General features: G+C 54.6%; 1 protein-coding gene across 1 annotated transcript; it reads right to left on the bottom strand.

The window, feature by feature from the left end:
* Positions 1-6626: 6626 nt before the first annotated feature.
* LOC131816572 (keratin, type I cytoskeletal 13) lies at positions 6627-13958 on the bottom strand. The gene is made up of 8 exons (XM_059149436.1): positions 10543-13958; positions 9191-9273; positions 8834-8990; positions 8495-8656; positions 8281-8406; positions 7971-8191; positions 7296-7321; positions 6627-6937 (listed from the first exon to the last, which is right to left on the bottom strand). The coding sequence occupies exons 1-8, from the start codon at positions 11047-11049 to the stop codon at positions 6861-6863; spliced, it is 1359 nt and encodes a 452-aa protein (XP_059005419.1). The 5' UTR covers positions 11050-13958; the 3' UTR covers positions 6627-6860.
* Positions 13959-18126: the final 4168 nt, after the last annotated feature.

The raw sequence follows: 18126 nt of genomic DNA, 5'->3' as shown, positions 1-18126 counted from the left end.
GTCTGTCAAATAAATAAATAAAATCTTTTTTAAAATCTTAAAAAATAATAATAATAATTTTTTTTAAAGCAGAAATGCTGATCCCAATTCTTCAACACTTTAGACCCTACCCAGCCCCCTCCCACCCAGAGACGGGGAGACCCACACTGATCTTCATTTCTTTCCCCCACACAACTTGCTTCTCCATTTCTCCAAGCAACAAAGTGCCTGGGGTTCCTGGCTCCTCCCTGAAAAGCACAGTTACTATATATTCTGTTTCTAATAACCACATCAAAAGCTCGTGCCAGATCTGCTGCCAGCTGTAGGGTTCTAGTGTAGACATGCAGTAACAGGTACACAAAGTTGAAGGAAGCATCATGGGAGGAAAAAAAAAAAAAAAAACCTTCAATTAAGACATTCTGAACCACCAGTTTGATTTGTCCAAAGAATCAGAGAAAGGTCTTGCTTCTTTAGTCTTGATGATAGGAGACTCAGAGCTATTCCCAGACCTGCTAAGGATAGTGTTGCCAGATTCAGCAAATAAAAATGCATACAATATTGGGACATACTTGTACTACAAATTATTCTATTGTCTATCTGCAATTCTGAATTAACTGGGCAGGGCTGCCAACTTTGCCCTCACGGGCAACAGAGAGCTCGACTCAGATGTACCCCGCTGGGTTGTCCTCTCTCTCGTCCTGGCCACCTCAGTGGCATTCCACCCTCGGAGCAGCTGCCTTGAGCAAGGTGACTCAGATCTTCTTAGGCAAGATTTGGCAAGTCCGTCTCTGCTCATTTTCACCTTCCCAGTCTGAGCCCCAGACCTCCACCTACCCCTTGCTGCTGCCTGCCCTCACCAGACTCAGGACAGTCGGGACACATGCTAAGTGGCTGGGGTGATCTGTCCCTACCTCCTCCCTCCCCGTCTAAAGGGCTCAGAACCCATGCTCAGGGACCTCAGGAGAGCTGAGGAGTAGACCACCACCCTGAGTAGTGGCCCCTTCGGGGTCTCAAGAGCTCTACAGGGATTCTGGGGATGTGGCTTCCCAGCCTACTGCTCCTTGCACAGTCCTGAATCAGTCCCCCACTGGGCCTGGACCTCACCCAGATTAGACCTTGAAACGCCCACTTCACCAGCCCTGGAACTCCCCCAGAACTCTCATTTCCCCCCAAAATACAAAGGTGCTTTCTGTCTCCCTGCGGTGTAATGTTGGCGATTGCCCAAGGCTTCAGGATCCAGCTCCAAACTTCTGTGGCCTTGGAGGAGGCCCAGAGAGCCACCCTGACCCCCATCTTCAGCCATACCTCTCCGGTTCTCTCTCGCTGGACTCCACCTGTGGCGTCCCAGGGCCCACGTCCCTCACCGACAGCCAGCTTTTCCTGCACAGCTGTGTCGGCTGACAGTTCCCATCTGGAAGAGCCCAGGGCCTCCTGCTCAGATCCACTCAGCCCCTAACTCCCCCCACCCAGCTTTTATGGAAAATTCCAGAGCTGTCACTGCTCTCCCCAGTGTGCCTAGAGAACCTGTGGTTTGTGGGAGACGCGCAGCCAAGCCCACTGGGAGAAAGAAACAGAACCTCAGTGTCCCGCGTCCCCTTGATTCAGGTACCACTTAACTGAACTACAAAGCCAATTTCCCAAACAGCCTCTTTAATTGGATTCCCCCGTCCACATTTACAGGACCTGGTGTGCCCTTGGTCTTAGAATCTCCTCCTCACAACAGCATGTCTGCAAACCAGGTTGTGGGCACCAGGTTGTAATTAACTACGCTTTATACTGTAGATTCCACTTTCAAACTAGTCTGAGATCCCTGGATGAAAGAAGCCGCAGAGTCGTTATAGCATTTCATAAAAATGGACCAGAAGAGTGAATACCAGCTCTTTGCCAACTGCTCCCTCTCCCCACCCTCCCGTGGGTACCTGTATGGGTCTCAGCACCCACCCACCAACCTGACCCCTCCCAGCCTCTGCAGAGGATGGAGTCTGATGCGTGCTCAGCTCCTGCAGAACCTCCCAGAGGAACGGCTCAAAGGGACACCACCCACATACCCTGCTCCACTCCAGCCACTAACAGCCCCAGGAACACCATCCACTAGGAGGCAGGTCCCCGGGCAGCCCTGAGATGTGCTGACCCAGGCAGAGAGACAAGACGCTCCAGCAGCTGACATGGGAAACATGGAACTGTGCAGAGTCACACGTCCTTCACCACAGCCTTCCTGTGATACCCCTTCCTCTTCTTCCCTCGAGTTTCCCTTGGGAAGGACCTGAGATTCCCCTTCCCAGAAAGCCCAAGGCATGCTTCGTCTCACACTCTGGGTCTTTTGTGGACCCTCGAAGGTTGCCACCCAAAACAGAGAGAAAAGAGGCACCCAAGGCTTCTTGGGGCTACAGTTCTAGCCTCCACCATGCCCTGTTCTCCAGAGCTGCCCAACACGAGGCTAGGGACTGGCCAGGCCCTTGTGTCGAGACCAAGCCCAGATAGGATAGGGTCTGGGGCTCTGTCCCTCCAGCCTGGGTCCCAGCAGGTGGCCCAAGAGGAGCTGATCTGCTTCCTGGGGTGAGCCTGCCCCCTGCAGGGCCCAGGCAGGACCTACAGCCCCATCACTGAGCGTCACAAGTTCACGGCCCGCATCCGTGGGGTGGAGCCTGAGGGACAGGGAGGCACCTTCTGCTGCTGGTGCAGGGCAAGGTGGCTGAAGCAGCCAGGAGCCAGAGGCAACACAGCAACTAGCCACCCTTGGGTGGCACCTACCGTGTGGCAGCAACTCGCCTGCAGGGCCTGGCCAGCTCTGAGGCACTGGGAGGCCACAGGAACATTCCGAGGTTGATGCCCTTGTCCCCTGAGCACTGGCCTTAGAAGGGAGCCTCACTTCTTTCCCTAGATTCCCAGGGCTGATCACTTGACTCTGACAGAAGGCCAGCCACGGTCTTGGAAAGCGCCTTGGAACACGGATTCCCGCTCTCACGATAGGCCACTTCACCAGTCTGGTCCTCAGTCTTCAGATGTGTGAAATGGGCACAATGGTGCCAGCTCATGGGCCTGTTTATAAAGATGAAATAAAGAATGAAAAGGAGTTTTGTAAAGAGTCAAGTGCTAGACACATTGTTCTTCTCCCCTTTATTTTTACCCCCTCTGGGTTGCCTTCCTGTGTGCTCCGTGGCAATCATGATGGAGTCTAGCCAGTCGCTCATAGCCGTAGCCCTGAGGAGCAGGGGTGTGAGTCCAGGGTGGGCAGGGGGCACCTAGACAACCGGGGAGGGAAATATGGACCCAGCAGCCCTGATGAAGCTGTCCCCCTTCCAATGGCCACCACCTGCAGATGATGGGGAGAAAACGGAGTCCCGGTTGGGGACTGAGTCCCCTCAGCAGCACTACTGAGGTAACCTCTTCTTCCCAGTTTGGGAAGCCTCCTGGGTTGGCGGGTACAGCCCCTCCTGGGCTTCCCTCCTGGCTTCCCTGGGACTCCCAATAGGGCCTCACTTTGGGGGAAGTCCAGATTCTCAGGGTCCTCCCTGGGGTCTGGGTGAGGAAAGGGTCCCAGACCAGAGCTCCTACCGGGCCCAGAGTCCAGCTCACTTCACTGCTCCACATGGACCACTAACCTCAAACCCCACCAGGCTCCTCAAAACAAGCTCAAAAAAGTGGGGCTGCCCCCTTAAAGAGCCTTGGCCTACGTCTCGGGGAGAGGGGCTGCTCCTGGCCCAGCAAGCCTGGGATATGGACCCCAGGGGCCTTGGATCAGCCATGGGGCTCAGCCCTGAGGAGCTCCTCTGGCCCAAGTCCCTCCCTCAGCCTGGGGGACACCCCTTCCCCGGGTGATCTCAGTGCAGTGCACCTCCTTACCTCTTTCATCCCCGGGGCTCGTCTTTAACCACTCTGTCATGGATCTGCTCTCCCATCCTCCATCCAGCAGGTTTACTGAGCTCCTAGAACATTCTGGGTATGAGGAGGAGGATGACCACAAAGAACTGCCCTGCAAGAACTCACGGTTAGGGAGGAGAGGGGGAAAGCTCTCATTTACTGAGCACCAGCTGTGTGCTGGGGACTAAGCACTTGACTTTGAGCCTCCAAGGGCAATAGCTCTGGGGGCGGGGGTGAGGAAAGTGAGCCCACAAGGTAAGTCTCTTGGCCAGGGTTAGGAACACAGCATGCAGCAGAGCTGGGACACACAGATGTTCTCCAGAACCTGTGATTCCAATAACTGCTGCGATCATCATCAACACAGGGGGGACAGATAGGGACCATGGGGAGGCTGTGGGGACAGATCGGAAATGCTGGGAGTGGTGCGGGGAAACCAGAGAAGATGAAGCATACGCTGAGCTTTGAAGGTTACAATCATTTATTTTGGGGGGTGTCTACTCCCTTTGTCCCGTCAGTCAGTCCATGAGCTCCTTGACGACAGACGCCACCTCTGTTCTTCTCTCCAGGTCCCCACACCGGACCTGTCACACAGCAGGCACTCAACAAACAGCAGCTGATGAAACTGAATCGCAGACAAGGTACAAAGCTGTGAGGAGTGGAGACCAGGTCCTGTTTCTCTTTGACCTCAGCTCGAGCACAGTTCTAGGCATGGGAGCTAGAACCCGGCCCTGCCTGTTCTGCTGGAGGTGGGATCTGAAACCATCTGACTTAGTCAGCCGGGGTGGGCCGTGTCTGAGGGACCCCTGCGGGACAAAGCCAGCCAGCTGAGCCCACAACAGTCTGGGGATTGGAGGAGGAGAAGAAGGGCAGAGAATGAGGGGAGTAAACTGGGCAGGAGGCCGGAGAGGGAAGAGAGAGAAAATGAGGAGGGGCAGGGAAAGGGGACAGCTGACAGGGGTGGCAGAGCCCACCCACGTTCTGGCCTAAACCCCACAATGGAAACAGACACTGCCCAGTTCATTGTCTGTGCCTCCTGCTGGTTAGCGGGGCTGAACCCCGGCAGCAGACCAGCCCTGAGACAGAGAGACAGCCGGGCCCTCCAAGCCCAGGGTCAACACTGTACAAGCGCAGGCTTGCACACACCTGAACATACCCCACGCTCTCCGGGGGCACCAGGGGAGGGGCTGTTCATCTCAGGCAGAATGTTGAATAAAAACCTGGTCATCTCCAATAACACTAAGATGGGGATCCAGAGAGAAAGAGTGCAGGAAGGTCAGACCGAGATCACTCACAGAACAAGGGCCCAAGGTTCCCAGCCACATGGCTGGGTCACCGAGAGCGGTTTGCCCTGGCAGGACAGCAGGGAGTGGGGAGGCAATTATAGAATTCAGAGCTGGAGAGAGGCAGGAAGAGGCCCGGGGACCCTCTGCCAGGGAGGAGTTGGTGTTTTCCTCTGTGGCGGGGGTGGGGGGTAGCTACGGAAGCTTTGCTAGGCCAGGAGGAAGACTTTCCATTTCCAGCAATCGTCAGCACTGGAGTGTGGAGCAGAGATGCAGGAGAAGTTCAGACTGGAGACAGGGAGGCTGTGAGGACATTATAGCTAACAGCAACCACAGGATGAACTTGGAAGGGAAGTAGGGATTGAAGAGACCAAGGTGACTACTGGGCTCCTGGCTTGGATTACCAGGTCCTCTGGAATGGGGGACCAGGAAGGCACAGATCTGGGAGGATGAGGGGTGCTCCTTCCGACAAGTAGATCTGAGGAGGCAACGGCCAGTGTAGTGGGCCTGAGAGTCTGGCGCGGAGGAAAGGGGCCTCCCTGGCGTGTCATCAGAATGTTTTGACAATTGTGACCAAGAACATGTTCCAGATGGGCCAAGGGAAGAGTGAAAAGGAAAAAGTCTGCCTGTGCCAGAACTCAGAGGATCAGATTCCATGTAAGGAGTGAGCCAAGCAAGAGGAGGTTGCAAGTCTGAGCTGGGCCGAGAGAGGCAGGGGCACTGGGCTGCGGAGGGGAATTGGGGAGGAAGGTCAGCTCAGATGGAGGCTTCTCATTGAGTCATGTGGCTGATGCATTGAGTGCTGGGGTAGGCCAGGAGCTAGGGGCAACTGAAGGTCTGGATGTCCCTCATCTTAAAAGAAAAAGGCTCTGGGGGAGCCTGGGTGGCTCAGTCAGTTGATCGTCTGTCTTCAGCTCAGGTCATGATCCCAGGGTCCATGAGGGTCCTTGCTCAAGCAGGAGTCTGCCTCTCCCACTGCCCCTACCCCCACTCATGTGTGTGCATGCTCTCTCTCTCTCTCTCAAATAAATAAATAATTTTAAAAAAAGAAAGAAAGAAAAGGAGGAAGGGCTCTGCAGAAAGCAAGGAGGCAGAATGCTGGGCCTGGGGTAATTGTCTTGGGTCTCCTGTCTCCTCCTTCAATCAGCCCTGCACTGGCTCCTTGAAGCTTGCCACAGAGCCCTCTGTGCCTCTTTCCCACATCTCCCCATCACCTGACAGAACCCGTTGCTGACATATGTTCTACAAGGTGTAGAACTGGATCACGTGTTCCCCCATGTCTCCAGTTCACCCCATTTGTCTGTGTTTGCTGAGCACCATCATCGATGAGCCCCGATGGCTGGTCCGGGTGCCTTGTGTCCTTTCCAGCCAGGAGCTCCCTGGGCCAGACTTGTTGGGGGGGGGGGGGGGCACCCAGCCAACGGCACCCATTCACCCACCACCCCAGATCAGGACCTTGGCAGGTGCTACCCTCAGAGACCAGACCGGAATCAAAATACAGTTGCAAAAAAAAGCAGGAAACTTTATTGAATTATCTTTTCTTTTTAGTAGAGAAGCTGAGAAGCCTGAGGAACCAGGTAAGGGAGAAGAGGAAGCCCACGGGGAGAGAAGCAGGGAGCGCCCGCCCTCAGGAAAGTGCGGGGCCAGGGAGCACCCTGCGGTCTCCCCCTTTCTCCAGCGGGGACCCATCAGTTCTCTCCTCTGGATGCTGAAGACAGAGGGAGAAGATGCCGAGTGGATTTAAAGCCTACCGGTGCCTGAAGTGCGGCGACCGGAAGAGTTGCTGCTGGTGGTGGTGACTGTGACACTGGAGTTCCCTGAGACATGGAGGAGGCAAGACATACTTAAGCTGGAGAAGACCCACCTCGGCAGGTCAGGGTCCCCCAGGAGAGCCCCAAGCCCCCTCATGGGTCAAGTTGAAGGTCAGTTGATAGGGATTCATGTTATTGTCCCCAAAGCTAGTTCCCTCGAAAATATGCCAGTGGGATATATCCCAGTGGGCAGACCTAGCTCTTTTGCAAAGAAAAGAGACGAGCAAATGGCCACGTCCCGCAGAGCCCCCTCCCTCCCTCCCTCCACTGGGGAGTCCAGCACAGCCTATCTCCCAGCCCCCCAGGGCAGTGAACAGGAGCCCGACTCATCCCTCCCCACCCTCCCCTGGGGTTGTCTCCTTACCTCCTGAGGAGGTCAGGCCAGCCATCCTGGGAGAGAGAAGAGAGGTCATGTGAGCAGAAGGCACCAGAGGACAGTGGCTCACCTGTCCCCAGGGGAGCAACTCAGATCATCCTTCAGAGCCCCTGAGTTGGGCTTTTTTACCAACTCTGCCCTTAGCCAAAGGGGCAGCAGCTGGTACCTGCCAGGCCTGTCCGCTGTCTGTCTCGGGCCCCAAATCCAGCACATTTGTTGGAAGTTTTGTCCTCCTTCTGGTCCATTTGGTACCACTCCCTTCCCACAATCCCTCTCCCTGGGCCCACAAGGTTGGCCTGGTCCGTATAAACAGTCTGAAGGGAGTTAAATCACCATATTCATAGCTTTGTTCAGCTGACCTGAACCCAAGGTAATATTCTTCCAGTATGAGATGTTCTGTCCGTGGTCCCTATTCCTGCCCATCTAATCCAAAGGCCCAAGCTACAGAGTTTAAAGGGACAGACCCTGCAGCCTGCTGAGGAAATGCCCCACAGCCTGATTCTAGAAAACAGGGAGCTCTGGTCCTGGATCTGTATCCAGTCTAAGTTCAGAAGGTCCCCTTCTGGGAGGGCCATGAGGACCTGATCCCTAAGGCCCTGCCCGCTCTGCTGTCCAAGGGCCCTGTGGTCACATTCCCAAGAGGGAGACTTGAGAGGCCCCCACCTGGCATCCTGGCCCTCCAGCAGGCTGCGGTAGGTGGCGATCTCCTGCTCCAGCCGCGACTTGATGTCCAGCAGCGTCTTGTACTCCTGGTTCTGGCACTCCATCTCACTGCGGAGTTCGCTCAGCTGGGCCTCCAGGCTGCCAATGAGCCCCTGGATCTGCTGCAGCTGCGTGGCGTAGCGGCACTCCGTATCTGCTACGGTGCCCTCCAGCCCGGCTTTCTGGGGGGGCGACAAAGAAGCAATGAGGGGAGCCCGGCCAGGCTAAGTTTGAGAGGCGGTGGCTGCCGGATGGAGGGCCTCGGGTGTACCATGCTGAGCTGGGACTGCAGCTCAATCTCCAGGCCCTGGAGTGTGCGCCTCAGCTCCGTGATCTCTGTCTTGCTGGTCTGGATCATGGCAGTGCTAGAGGTCACCTCCTTGGTCAGCTCTGCACTCTGAAATTAGAGCGGGAAAAAGGTCATGGAGGAGCCCCGTGGAAGGCCCTGGCAGCCCCCGGCTCCATGGGGTAAGAGGGCTGGGCACCTTGCTGTGGAACCATTCCTCGGCATCCCGCCGGTTCTTCTCCGCCATGGCCTCATACTGCTCCCTCATCTCGGCCAGCACGCGGGTCAGGTCAATGCCCGGGGTGGCGTCCATCTCCACGTTGACCTGGCCTACCACCTGACTGCTGAACTCCTTCATCTCCTACAGCGACAGAAGAGGAAGACACATGATGCTCCCCGCCCGTCCTCCTCCTCAGCTCTGAGGGCTTCCAGCATGTTCCGGGAAGTGCTTCCGGGTCACCCAGCAGAAGGCTAAGTCTGGCTGTTCCCCTTTCTCACTAGAGGTGATTCAGCCATGGCAGCCTCTGCCGACCCTCACCTCCTCGTGGTTCTTCTTCAGGTAGGCCAGCTCCTCGTTCAGGCTCTCAATCTGCATCTCCAGGTCGGCCTTGGACAGGGTCAGCTCATCCAGCACCCGCCGCAGGCCATTGGTGTCGGCCTCCACGCTCTGGCGCAGGGCCAGCTCATTCTCGTACCTAAAGGATTTTTGTTGTTGTTGTTGTTGTTGTTGTTGTTGTTGGAAAAGCTACACAGAAATGATATTAGACCCTCCCCTACTTCTGCACTGGAGTCTCCAAGACCTTCATGCCTGGGATGCTCCGATTTCAGTATTCAGATGAGCCTCTGTCTCAAATAAAAGACAGTTTGGAAAGACCAGTGGGGACGAGGAACTCACTTGAGCCTGAAGTCATCCGCCGCTAGCCGGGCATTGTCAATCTCCAGGATGACCCGGTTGTTGTCGATGGTGGCCGCCAGGATCTGCAAAATACAAAGGGTCATCACGGGAGGGTCCATGAGCTGGAGGAGGAGGAAGAGAAAACACAGGCGGGGCTGTTGACCTCAGACACCTGGGTGCCTGATAAGGCACCGGGATAAGGCCCTGCTCTCTGAGCTCGGTGAAGTGAGGGGCAGAGCAGGTCCCTCCTCTGAGTCTGTCACTCTGACATTCTATCTATGCCTGCTCATGATGGGGAAGATCAGAATGTACATTTCAGGGGAATGACCCTGCCCAGGACTTCTTTGGTTAGTCATGTCTTGAAGGCCTCGGACTAGCGACCTCTCTAGCTCACCATTGGGACAGCCTTCTCCTTAAGGTCAGGAGGGGGTCAGCCTGGGTCCACACAGCTCATAGTAAGCTCACTGGAGCTGGCCTCCCGGCTGAGCAGAAGAGAGAGCCAATAAACACTCCCGTCCATTTGAATTCCTTGTCTAAACTCTCATATACCGAAGCAGTTAAAACCCACCCCACATAGCTGGGACCCAGCCCAGGCTGGTGGATTTCTGTTCCAACAAGCTGGGACCCCAGCGTGACAGATAGGCCTTGATGAAGCAATCTCAGCTCAGCTTAGCACGGCCTGGGCCTCTGCCTCCCCCTCCTGCTCCTCCTAGCCAGCTGAGAATAACAGTTTAAATGGGACCCCTACAAAATCAACTAGTATTCCCAGACCAGTATTCCTTTCTCTGCTGATTTGAGTCATTCTTCATGGTTTTTAAAACTGTCATGGTTTCCAAACATCTCCATGGGTTGGAATTATAGGGATCAAGTCATTAATAATAACATAACTGTTTAGGAAGCAGTAAAAATGTTGACATGAGTAATAACAGTAAAAGAACGCGTTTTCGGAGCAGTGGCCTAAGAAAGCTTATCAGGGGGCGCCTGGGTGGCTCAGTGGGTTAAGCCGCTGCCTTCGGCTCAGGTCATGATCTCAGGGTCCTGGGATCGAGTCCCGCATCGGGCTCTCTGCTCGGCGGGGAGCCTGCTTCCCTCTCTCTCTCTGCCTGCCTTTCCGTCTACTTGTGATTTCTCTCTGTCAAATAAATAAATAAAATCTTAAAAAAAAAAAAAAAAAAAAGAAAGAAAGCTTATCAGGAGTAGAGACGCTTGGTAGTAAAAGACTAGAATTTTCCTCCAAAGGCGGGGTGAGGATTCCACCACACTCCATCTTCTGGTCCTTTGGGATGCCGTGTTCCCTGGCCTTTGCAGCTCTGCCCTGCAGGAAGAAAGCTCGCCAACACCCGAGGACTCACCTTGTCACGGAGCTCCTCAATGGTCTTGAAGTAGGGGCTGTAGTCCCGCTCCGGGCTGCTGGGGCTCTGCTTCTGGTGCCAGTCCCGGATCTTGACCTCCAGCTCTGTGTTGGCCTCCTCCAGGGCCCGCACCTTCTCCAGGTAGGAGGCCAGGCGGTCGTTGAGGTTCTGCATAGTGATCTTCTCATTGCCAGAAAGGAGGCCTCCATCACCACCACCGTAGTCACCAAAGCCACCGCCAAAACCCCCACCAAAGCCACCGCCAAGGCCACCTCCAAAGCCACCTCCAAGGCCACCTCCAAGGCCACCTCCAAAGCCACCTCCAAAACCACTACCAGCCCCTCCACCAAAGCCACAGCTCATGCCGCCCCCATAGCCCCCAGCTGAGCCCCCAGAGACAAAGCGGGTTGAGCAGGCAGAGACACTGCGGCCTCCTCCTAGCTGGCAAGAGCCACCCCCAAAACCACCACCATAGCTGGCGGAAGAGCTCTGCAGGCGGCAGCTCATGGTGAGAGCAAAAGAAGCAGCAGGTGTGGACAGGAGCGGGGCTTGGCCTGGGCCGAAGACTGTGGCTCTTCCCCAGAGTGGGTGCCTTTTATACTGTCCTCCAGCAGGTTGAACAATTGCCCCATCTTCTCTCCTCCCTTCCCCACCCTCTGACTGCTGCCAGCTGCACTCTGTTTCCCACAAGCCCAGTTACCTCTGCTCTCCAAGGTGGGTTGTGCCTTTGGGGGTGGCTTTATTTTTTTTTTTTTAAATCCTTAACAAAAGGGATGATTCAGAGGGCACAGTGTTCTGCCTGAGACTACCCTTTTGACAGCTGAATTCCACTTCAGCTCTGCACTTAGGGAGCTCACTCCACAGGCTCTCAGCTCCACCCAGTACTAGAATGGGGACAGAGGGTTTGCTCTTCTGGCCCCTCTACCAGTCCTCCACTCAGCCTGGAAAGCGGGGAGGTGACGAGGGACATCTCTCCTACACCGGGCAGCCCTCAGCCCCCTTCTTTCTATTTCTAAACCCTCAGACTAGGATGTTCTACATCCTTCTCAGCATTTCTCCTACTCCGGTGCTCCCAGCGAATCTGTGGACAAACTTGGCTTGGTCCTGTAGAATTGACCCCCTTGTAGCTGTTTAGGCTGATGGCGGGCAACAGGGGAGCGCCAAGACAATCCGATAAAGTCCCAGTGACAAGGGAACTTAGGGACCTTCTAACACAGCGGGGGAAACTGAGGCACAGAATACAGAAGCAAGCAGCCTGGCACATCATAACATGACAGAGAACACACTCAGACCCCTCACCATAAGCAGGCACAGAGCTACATATACTCGCTGTGTCATTCAATCTTTGTAGCAACCTGGTGAGGCAGGTCCTACAAGTCACCCCATTTTACACAGGGGGAAACCAAGGCTTAAGAGTAGTCAGAACTAAAACCCAAGTTGGGTTCACACTGACACAAAGACTCCTTTTCTAGGTATATAATTCATATGGTAAATTGTACAAACTAATTGTGTCCAACTCCATGCATGCTTACCTATGTAGGAAGCCTCAAACACATGTACCCAGCACCCAGAACATTTGCAGCACTCCATAAAGCGCCCTGTACCCTTTCCCAGTCAATTACCTACACCCCCTGCCCCTAATGAGACCACGATTCCCACTTCTGCCCCCCTAGATTAATTCGAAGATCTCGGCTAAGAGCTCTTTTTCTCCCTAGAGAACGTTTGACAATGCCTGGAGACATTTCAGTTGCAACAACAGGGGGATCCCACAGGTATCTAGAGGACAGAGACCAGGGATACTATTAAATATCCTGCCATGCCCGGGACAGCCCCCACAACAAAGAATTCCCCAGCCCAAAAGGTCAATGGTATGGAGTTGAGAAGGGCTGGATCAGACTGCCCCCGGGGTTCAATCATACCCTTATATCAGCTGCCTTCGAGGCATGGTTGAGCCCGGAAAGGAAGTCTTGGAATGCCTGACAGGGCTCCTTCTAGCCCCCCGGTCACGGGACATCTGTCCAGCTTGTGAGCGCTTGACCAAGAGCCACATGGGAGGATATAGTCTCTGCCGAGGAGCCTCAGATGTAGCTAAAACTCAGGGACTGCTTAATCTCCCTGCCAGAGAAGGCTTCAGGCCCGAATAAAAGGGCCTAGAGGTGGCCTCTCAGAGCCCAAGTTAAATGGAGAAGTTTCCAGGGCTAAGAATAGAGAACTCTGGACTCCGGCTACAACTCCCACTCACCAAGGTGGCCAGACTTACCATGAATGGCCTCTCGGGGGTAGCCTGCTAGCCCACAGCAGCCAGGGGGTCTGCACCAAGCTAAGGACTAGGGTAGGGTGACCCAGGCTCGAAGTGATCCCGAGAACCCCTTTGCTGATTCAGCAAGCCAGGAAACAAGGCTCAGAGTCAGGGTTTCCTGCCCTTCGTCTTCTGCAGGGAGGGAAGGAGGCCTGTGTTTCATCCAGCAGCTGTCAGCACCAGGGAGGGGGCCACGGCATGCTTGGGGTCTCACAGGGAAGCCAGGGTTTCAGGCTGACCTCTGACCCTGCCCAGCCCTCCTGCCCCAAACTGACAGCTCAGCGCTCCCTCTCTCTGAAAAGCTGTGTGATTCAGCCCAAAGCAGGAGCTCTCAGGCTCTCCCTCTCTTCTCGCTCTCAGTAGAGGATCAAAACTGACAAAAAGGTGATTAATAAAACCTGCCAGGCCTGGAGTGACGATCCTCCCCCCCAGGGCTGACAGTGGGCTGAGACCAACGCCTCTTAGAGGAACAATGCCCCAGATCCTCCAAAGTCCCAGTAGTACAAACACAGGGGGGTGGCGACATGCCTCCCTTGCAGGGTCAGGGCACGGTCTCTCCCCTCCCCTCCCGTCCCCTCCCTGAGCAGGCACTTACAGTGCATAACACAGGAATGTCTTCCTCTGACCCACGGTGAACCCCAGGGCCCTTCTGGAGGAAGCTGTGCAAGGACCCATCCTGGGGCCCCAGTTTCACCGCTCCTGGCCCTGCTCCTGATGGGGCAGGAAAAAAGTCCTGGGGCAGAGACCCCCTTCTTTGGTTTCTGACAAAATCACACCAACGTCGTAAGAGGAGGGGAAGCCACATGTGTGAGCAGCCCCACAAACAAGGCGGGCTTCTCACACTGTCACTGGGTCCTCACGACAGTGGGCAAGGGGTGTTCTTGGCCCCATCTTACAGCTGAGGTTCGGGGAGGCTGAGTTACTTGCTCAAGGTCACCATGAAGGCAAGGTTCAAAGCTCGTCTCTGGCTCTCTCTACCCCGACTAATGGTGCCTTGGAGCCTTGATGTGAACTCGGTAGATGATCTCTGAATGTTACATTCTGTATTTTTTAAAGATAATAAGATGACATTAGCTAATATTTCTTGAATGCTGTGTTAGACACTCTACCTGTGTAACCTCAAAAGAACCCTATGGCATTGGGCACAACCCCTTTTCACCTGAGGACGCTGAAACCCAGAAAAGTCTAAATTCCTTGCCCAAGATGCAAACCTCTGGCTCCAGGGTCTGCATCCTTCTTCACGCCTGCCTGCTAACCCCCCTTCAGGCCAGCCTCAGCGCCACCCCACCCAAGCAGGAGTGTCCTCTGTCACCCACCATGCTCCCAGGTTTCCTGACACTGCAGGCCCAGCAGCTAGAGGGTCCTGTTTCCCACAGCAGCTGGGCCTGTGCAGCTGAAGGCCTGACGGAGCAGCCTGACTTCTATCTGTCCTACTGTGAGCTCCAAAGCTTGGGGGCTTGCGAGGTACTCAGTGCAGAATGTCAAAGACAGAGTTGTGCCAGACCCAGAATGCCAAGGCCCAAGGCAGTAGGAAGCAAGGAGAAACATGCGGCTTTCCATCTCTACCACCAGCTCCCCGGGGGCCTTATGTTGAATGATTTCTAAGTCTTCCTGTGCAATGCCTTGCTGGGTCTCTGGTTCTCAAGGACTTGTCCAAAGTTGCCAGATTGTTCACCTGCACAGCTGAGGCTTCGATCCTGTCCCCCCAGCTCTGAATTCAGGGACCCTCGATTGGCTCTTGGATCGGGCTCCTCCCTCCCTCCTGTTTCCCTAGACCACATAGGGTCTAGAGCCCAGGATGGCTGACCCACCTCCCAAAATGTTTCGAGGCTCCCCCACGGAGAAAAGGAGCCACTCACGAAAAGCAGACCTTCCCCAGACAGTGAAGCTGGGCCGTCTGGTCAGCCACCCTCACCCTCAGAAACACCTGCTTCCCATAGCAGTACTCAGCAGCCTTCTCCTGCCAAGTGTCAAGGCCCCCAGTCTTCACATACCTATAATCCCCAGCTTTCTAAAATCCTTTACACCACCCGGGGTTCCCAGGAACCCAGGGAGGTTGTCAGAGGCTTTGAATTAGGTGGAACTGAGTTTCAACCCTGTATCTGCCATCGACTGGCTGTGTGACCCTGGGAAAGTTATTCAACCTTTCAGTGGTTTGGTGGCCACAGCTGAAAACCAGACATTAGATGAGTTAGCATTGGAGAAGCGCCTGACTTGTGGGAAAACTTGGCAGGCAGAAGGTTGCTAGCCAGGCTCTTCCTTTTACAAAGGAGGAATTTCAAACTCATCCTAGGGTCGTGACCTGTCCTGGGCCTCCGTTCTGGGCCAGTTTGCTGTGCTTCCCTCTCTGGTCCCTTCAGCCAGCAAGGTGCCCACAAGGACCAGACAAGTGACAGTTGGTGGCATTCGTATCTTATTTCCCCAACTCAGCTTTACATTCCCTGAGGAAAAGGTCTTTGAGTAGCAGCCCCTAATACTACTCCTGGCAGAGGGAAGCTATCAAATGCCTAAGAAGCAGGTTCAGGGAGACTTTGCTGGCTTTAGGGGAGAGGAAATGGAGACCAAGACAAGTATCCAGTGGGGTCATCCCCGCCGCAAATCTCATGGAAGAAGCTGCCAACCCCTGATTTCCCCCTATGCTGTCAGCTGCCTGTGCAGGGACAGGTGACCACCAGGCCCACACTCACCCAAATACAGGCCCACACTAGGGAATGTCCAGAGCCATGTCTAAGGCAGGAAAAAACAAAGGAGAAGCAAGGTCATGCATTAATTCAACAAATATTTATGAAGCTCCCACTCCGAGAGCTCAGAAGTGCAAGGAGGAGACACTGCCCCTGCTGTCACCGATCTCACAGGCCAGGTTCCCCTCGGAGGTCCCACGATACAGATGAACTCATAGAGAACCTTGAGTCTGGTCCAGCCAGCCTCCCCAGTTTAAAGCTGAGGACACTGAGACCTGGAGAGGGTCAGGGACCTGGCAAAGTCCCCAGGGAGCTGCGTAGTCATGTCCCTGTGCCTGCTCTGGGAAGACTAGCCTCGCCTGAGACTAGCCTACGTCCCTAAGGCCTGGCCCCAAAGCTAGCCTCTCTCTCAGGGGGAAGGGAGGCCTGCTGCCTGCTTCCCAGATTGGTTGGAAACCAAGCCTGACCTCAGCCCAGGGGCAGGCAGAAGGCGGGCCATCTCTGCCCAAAGACTACTTAAAGGGCTCAGCCAGGAACAAGCTATCTTGGGGTGTGAGCGTCTCTCTCCAGGGTCAGGCAGGAAACAGGATACAGCAAGTCCAAGGACCTCTCTCGGATCCCAGGATCCCTGGAGAGCAGGAATGGGCCCTCCAAGGGAACAGAAGCAGCTTCCCCTCTCCAGCCCAGGGTCTGGCCTGAGAGAAAGCCCGCTGGATGAGGGGGGAAACCCCACCTTGCGTCTCTGCAGCTTTGCAGAGGTTATTTTGGCAAACTACGGGCTGAGGAAACCCTTGGTGGGTTGCTTTGAAGATCTGAGACTCCTCAAGAGAGCCCCGGAGGCCAGTGAAGCAGGAGCAGCAATCAGGCCGTTGGGCCTGGGAGACCCAGGAAGGGGTCTGGCCGTTTTCAGGATGTCAGGGACATGACAGCTTCATCAGGAGCTTAAGCCCTGTCTGCGAGAGACTGAGAATGATCTTTTTAGCAGTAATGGCTGGATGACATTTGAACAGGCTTCCCAAGAGGTGAAGAAAGGGGCTTCAGATTAACACACCCTCCTAAGAAAGATGTTGCCAGAGCCACCTGGGTGGCTCAGTGGGTTAAAGCCTCCGCCTTTGGCTCAGGTCATGATCCTGGGGTTTTGGGATCCAGCCCCACATTGGGGGGGGGTCTCTGCTCAGCAGGGGGCCTGCTTCCCCCCCCCCACCCTCCTCTCCACTTACTTGTGATCTCTGTCAAATAAATAAATAAAATCTTTAAAGGAAGGAAGGAAGGAAGGAAGGAAGGAAGGAAGGAAGGAAGGAAGGAGGAAGGAAAGAAAGAAGGAAAAGAAAGAAATATGTTGCCAGTTTCCGTGACCTGCACGACATCCAGGAAAAAGCAAAGGTTTGAACGCAGAGAGACCAGTCCCAGGCCTAGCCTCACGGATTCCTGGCTCATGCCCTCAATACCACACTTTTACAAAACCTCTGGGGGAGCAAATCAGATGCTATCCATTGAATGCTCTGCCCAGAGCCCTGCATAGTGTAGATGTTTAATAAGTTCTGTTTTGTTCCTCCAGCCCCAGAGAAGTCTGGCCTCAGAGTGTGTACTCAGGAGATGTATTCTAGATTAAATCTTCCCCAGAAAAAAAAAACAGGTGCCCTGCCCTCTCCAAACAGGATTGCTGGACAAGGAGTTTCACCCAGCAAGACTCATGGAGGTCCTCTCAGAGGGCCTGAATCTCCCCCCGAAAATGATCTGACTCTCAGGAGAAGAGAGGAAACTCCAACCTCCTCTTCCCAGCAGGACTAAGAAACCGGTTTTCCCTCTCCCCTCAGTCCTCACCAGAGCCTAGCCCAGCCACAGCACCGAGAGTTCTCGGCTTCCTCATTCCTTGCCCTCTGTCTGGGGTTATGAATCCCTGAGGAACCAGTGTCAGACCTGAGGCAGCAAATTAAGTGTGTGTGAATGTGGCTGCTCCAGTGAGCCCAAGGTCAGAGATGCTGGGTATGGGGGATCAGGAGCAGGGTTTGGACTGAGGAGGACAATAGGGGTTGATGTTTCTTTGGACTTAAGCTTGGAAAAATCTTGGAGGGCTTCCTGGAGTTGGTGTCTTTCCCTCTGATTTCCCCTTAATTGCTTTATGGGAAGGAGATTGTGACTTCAGGGGGTGAGAGGGTGGATAAGGTCCCTCTTTGCAGAAGGCAGAGATGTTGGGTGGCTCAGTCACTCTGGAGGTCAGGTGTGCCTGGAGGGGAAAAAAAGGGAGGTTCTAGGAACACATGTGGGAGGGCCAGAAATAAGGAGGAAGGTCCTGGCAATGACCTGTGAAGGGCTAAGGCCTGGGCTCCCGGAACAAGCGGTGGACTTTGAGTCATGCAGATATGGGGCCAGTCCCAGCCCTGTTGTTCACTATAATCCATGAGGTCCCTGGCAAAGTCATTCACCTCTCTGACTTCCTCATCTCTCAGATGGGAATCATAAATCCTGACCACCCACAATCACATTAAACAAGACCCATGGGTGGGGTTGCCTAGCACAGTGCCAACCCACACAAGGGTGAACCAATACAATCTATACAGTCAATTGTTTGGTAAATAATTGTTCAAAGCGACAAGTACAGTG

Source organism: Mustela lutreola, chromosome 15 (assembly GCF_030435805.1).
Source record: "Mustela lutreola isolate mMusLut2 chromosome 15, mMusLut2.pri, whole genome shotgun sequence".
NCBI classification, from domain to species: domain Eukaryota; kingdom Metazoa; phylum Chordata; class Mammalia; order Carnivora; family Mustelidae; genus Mustela; species Mustela lutreola.
This window is presented reverse-complemented; position numbering and strand designations above follow the sequence as displayed.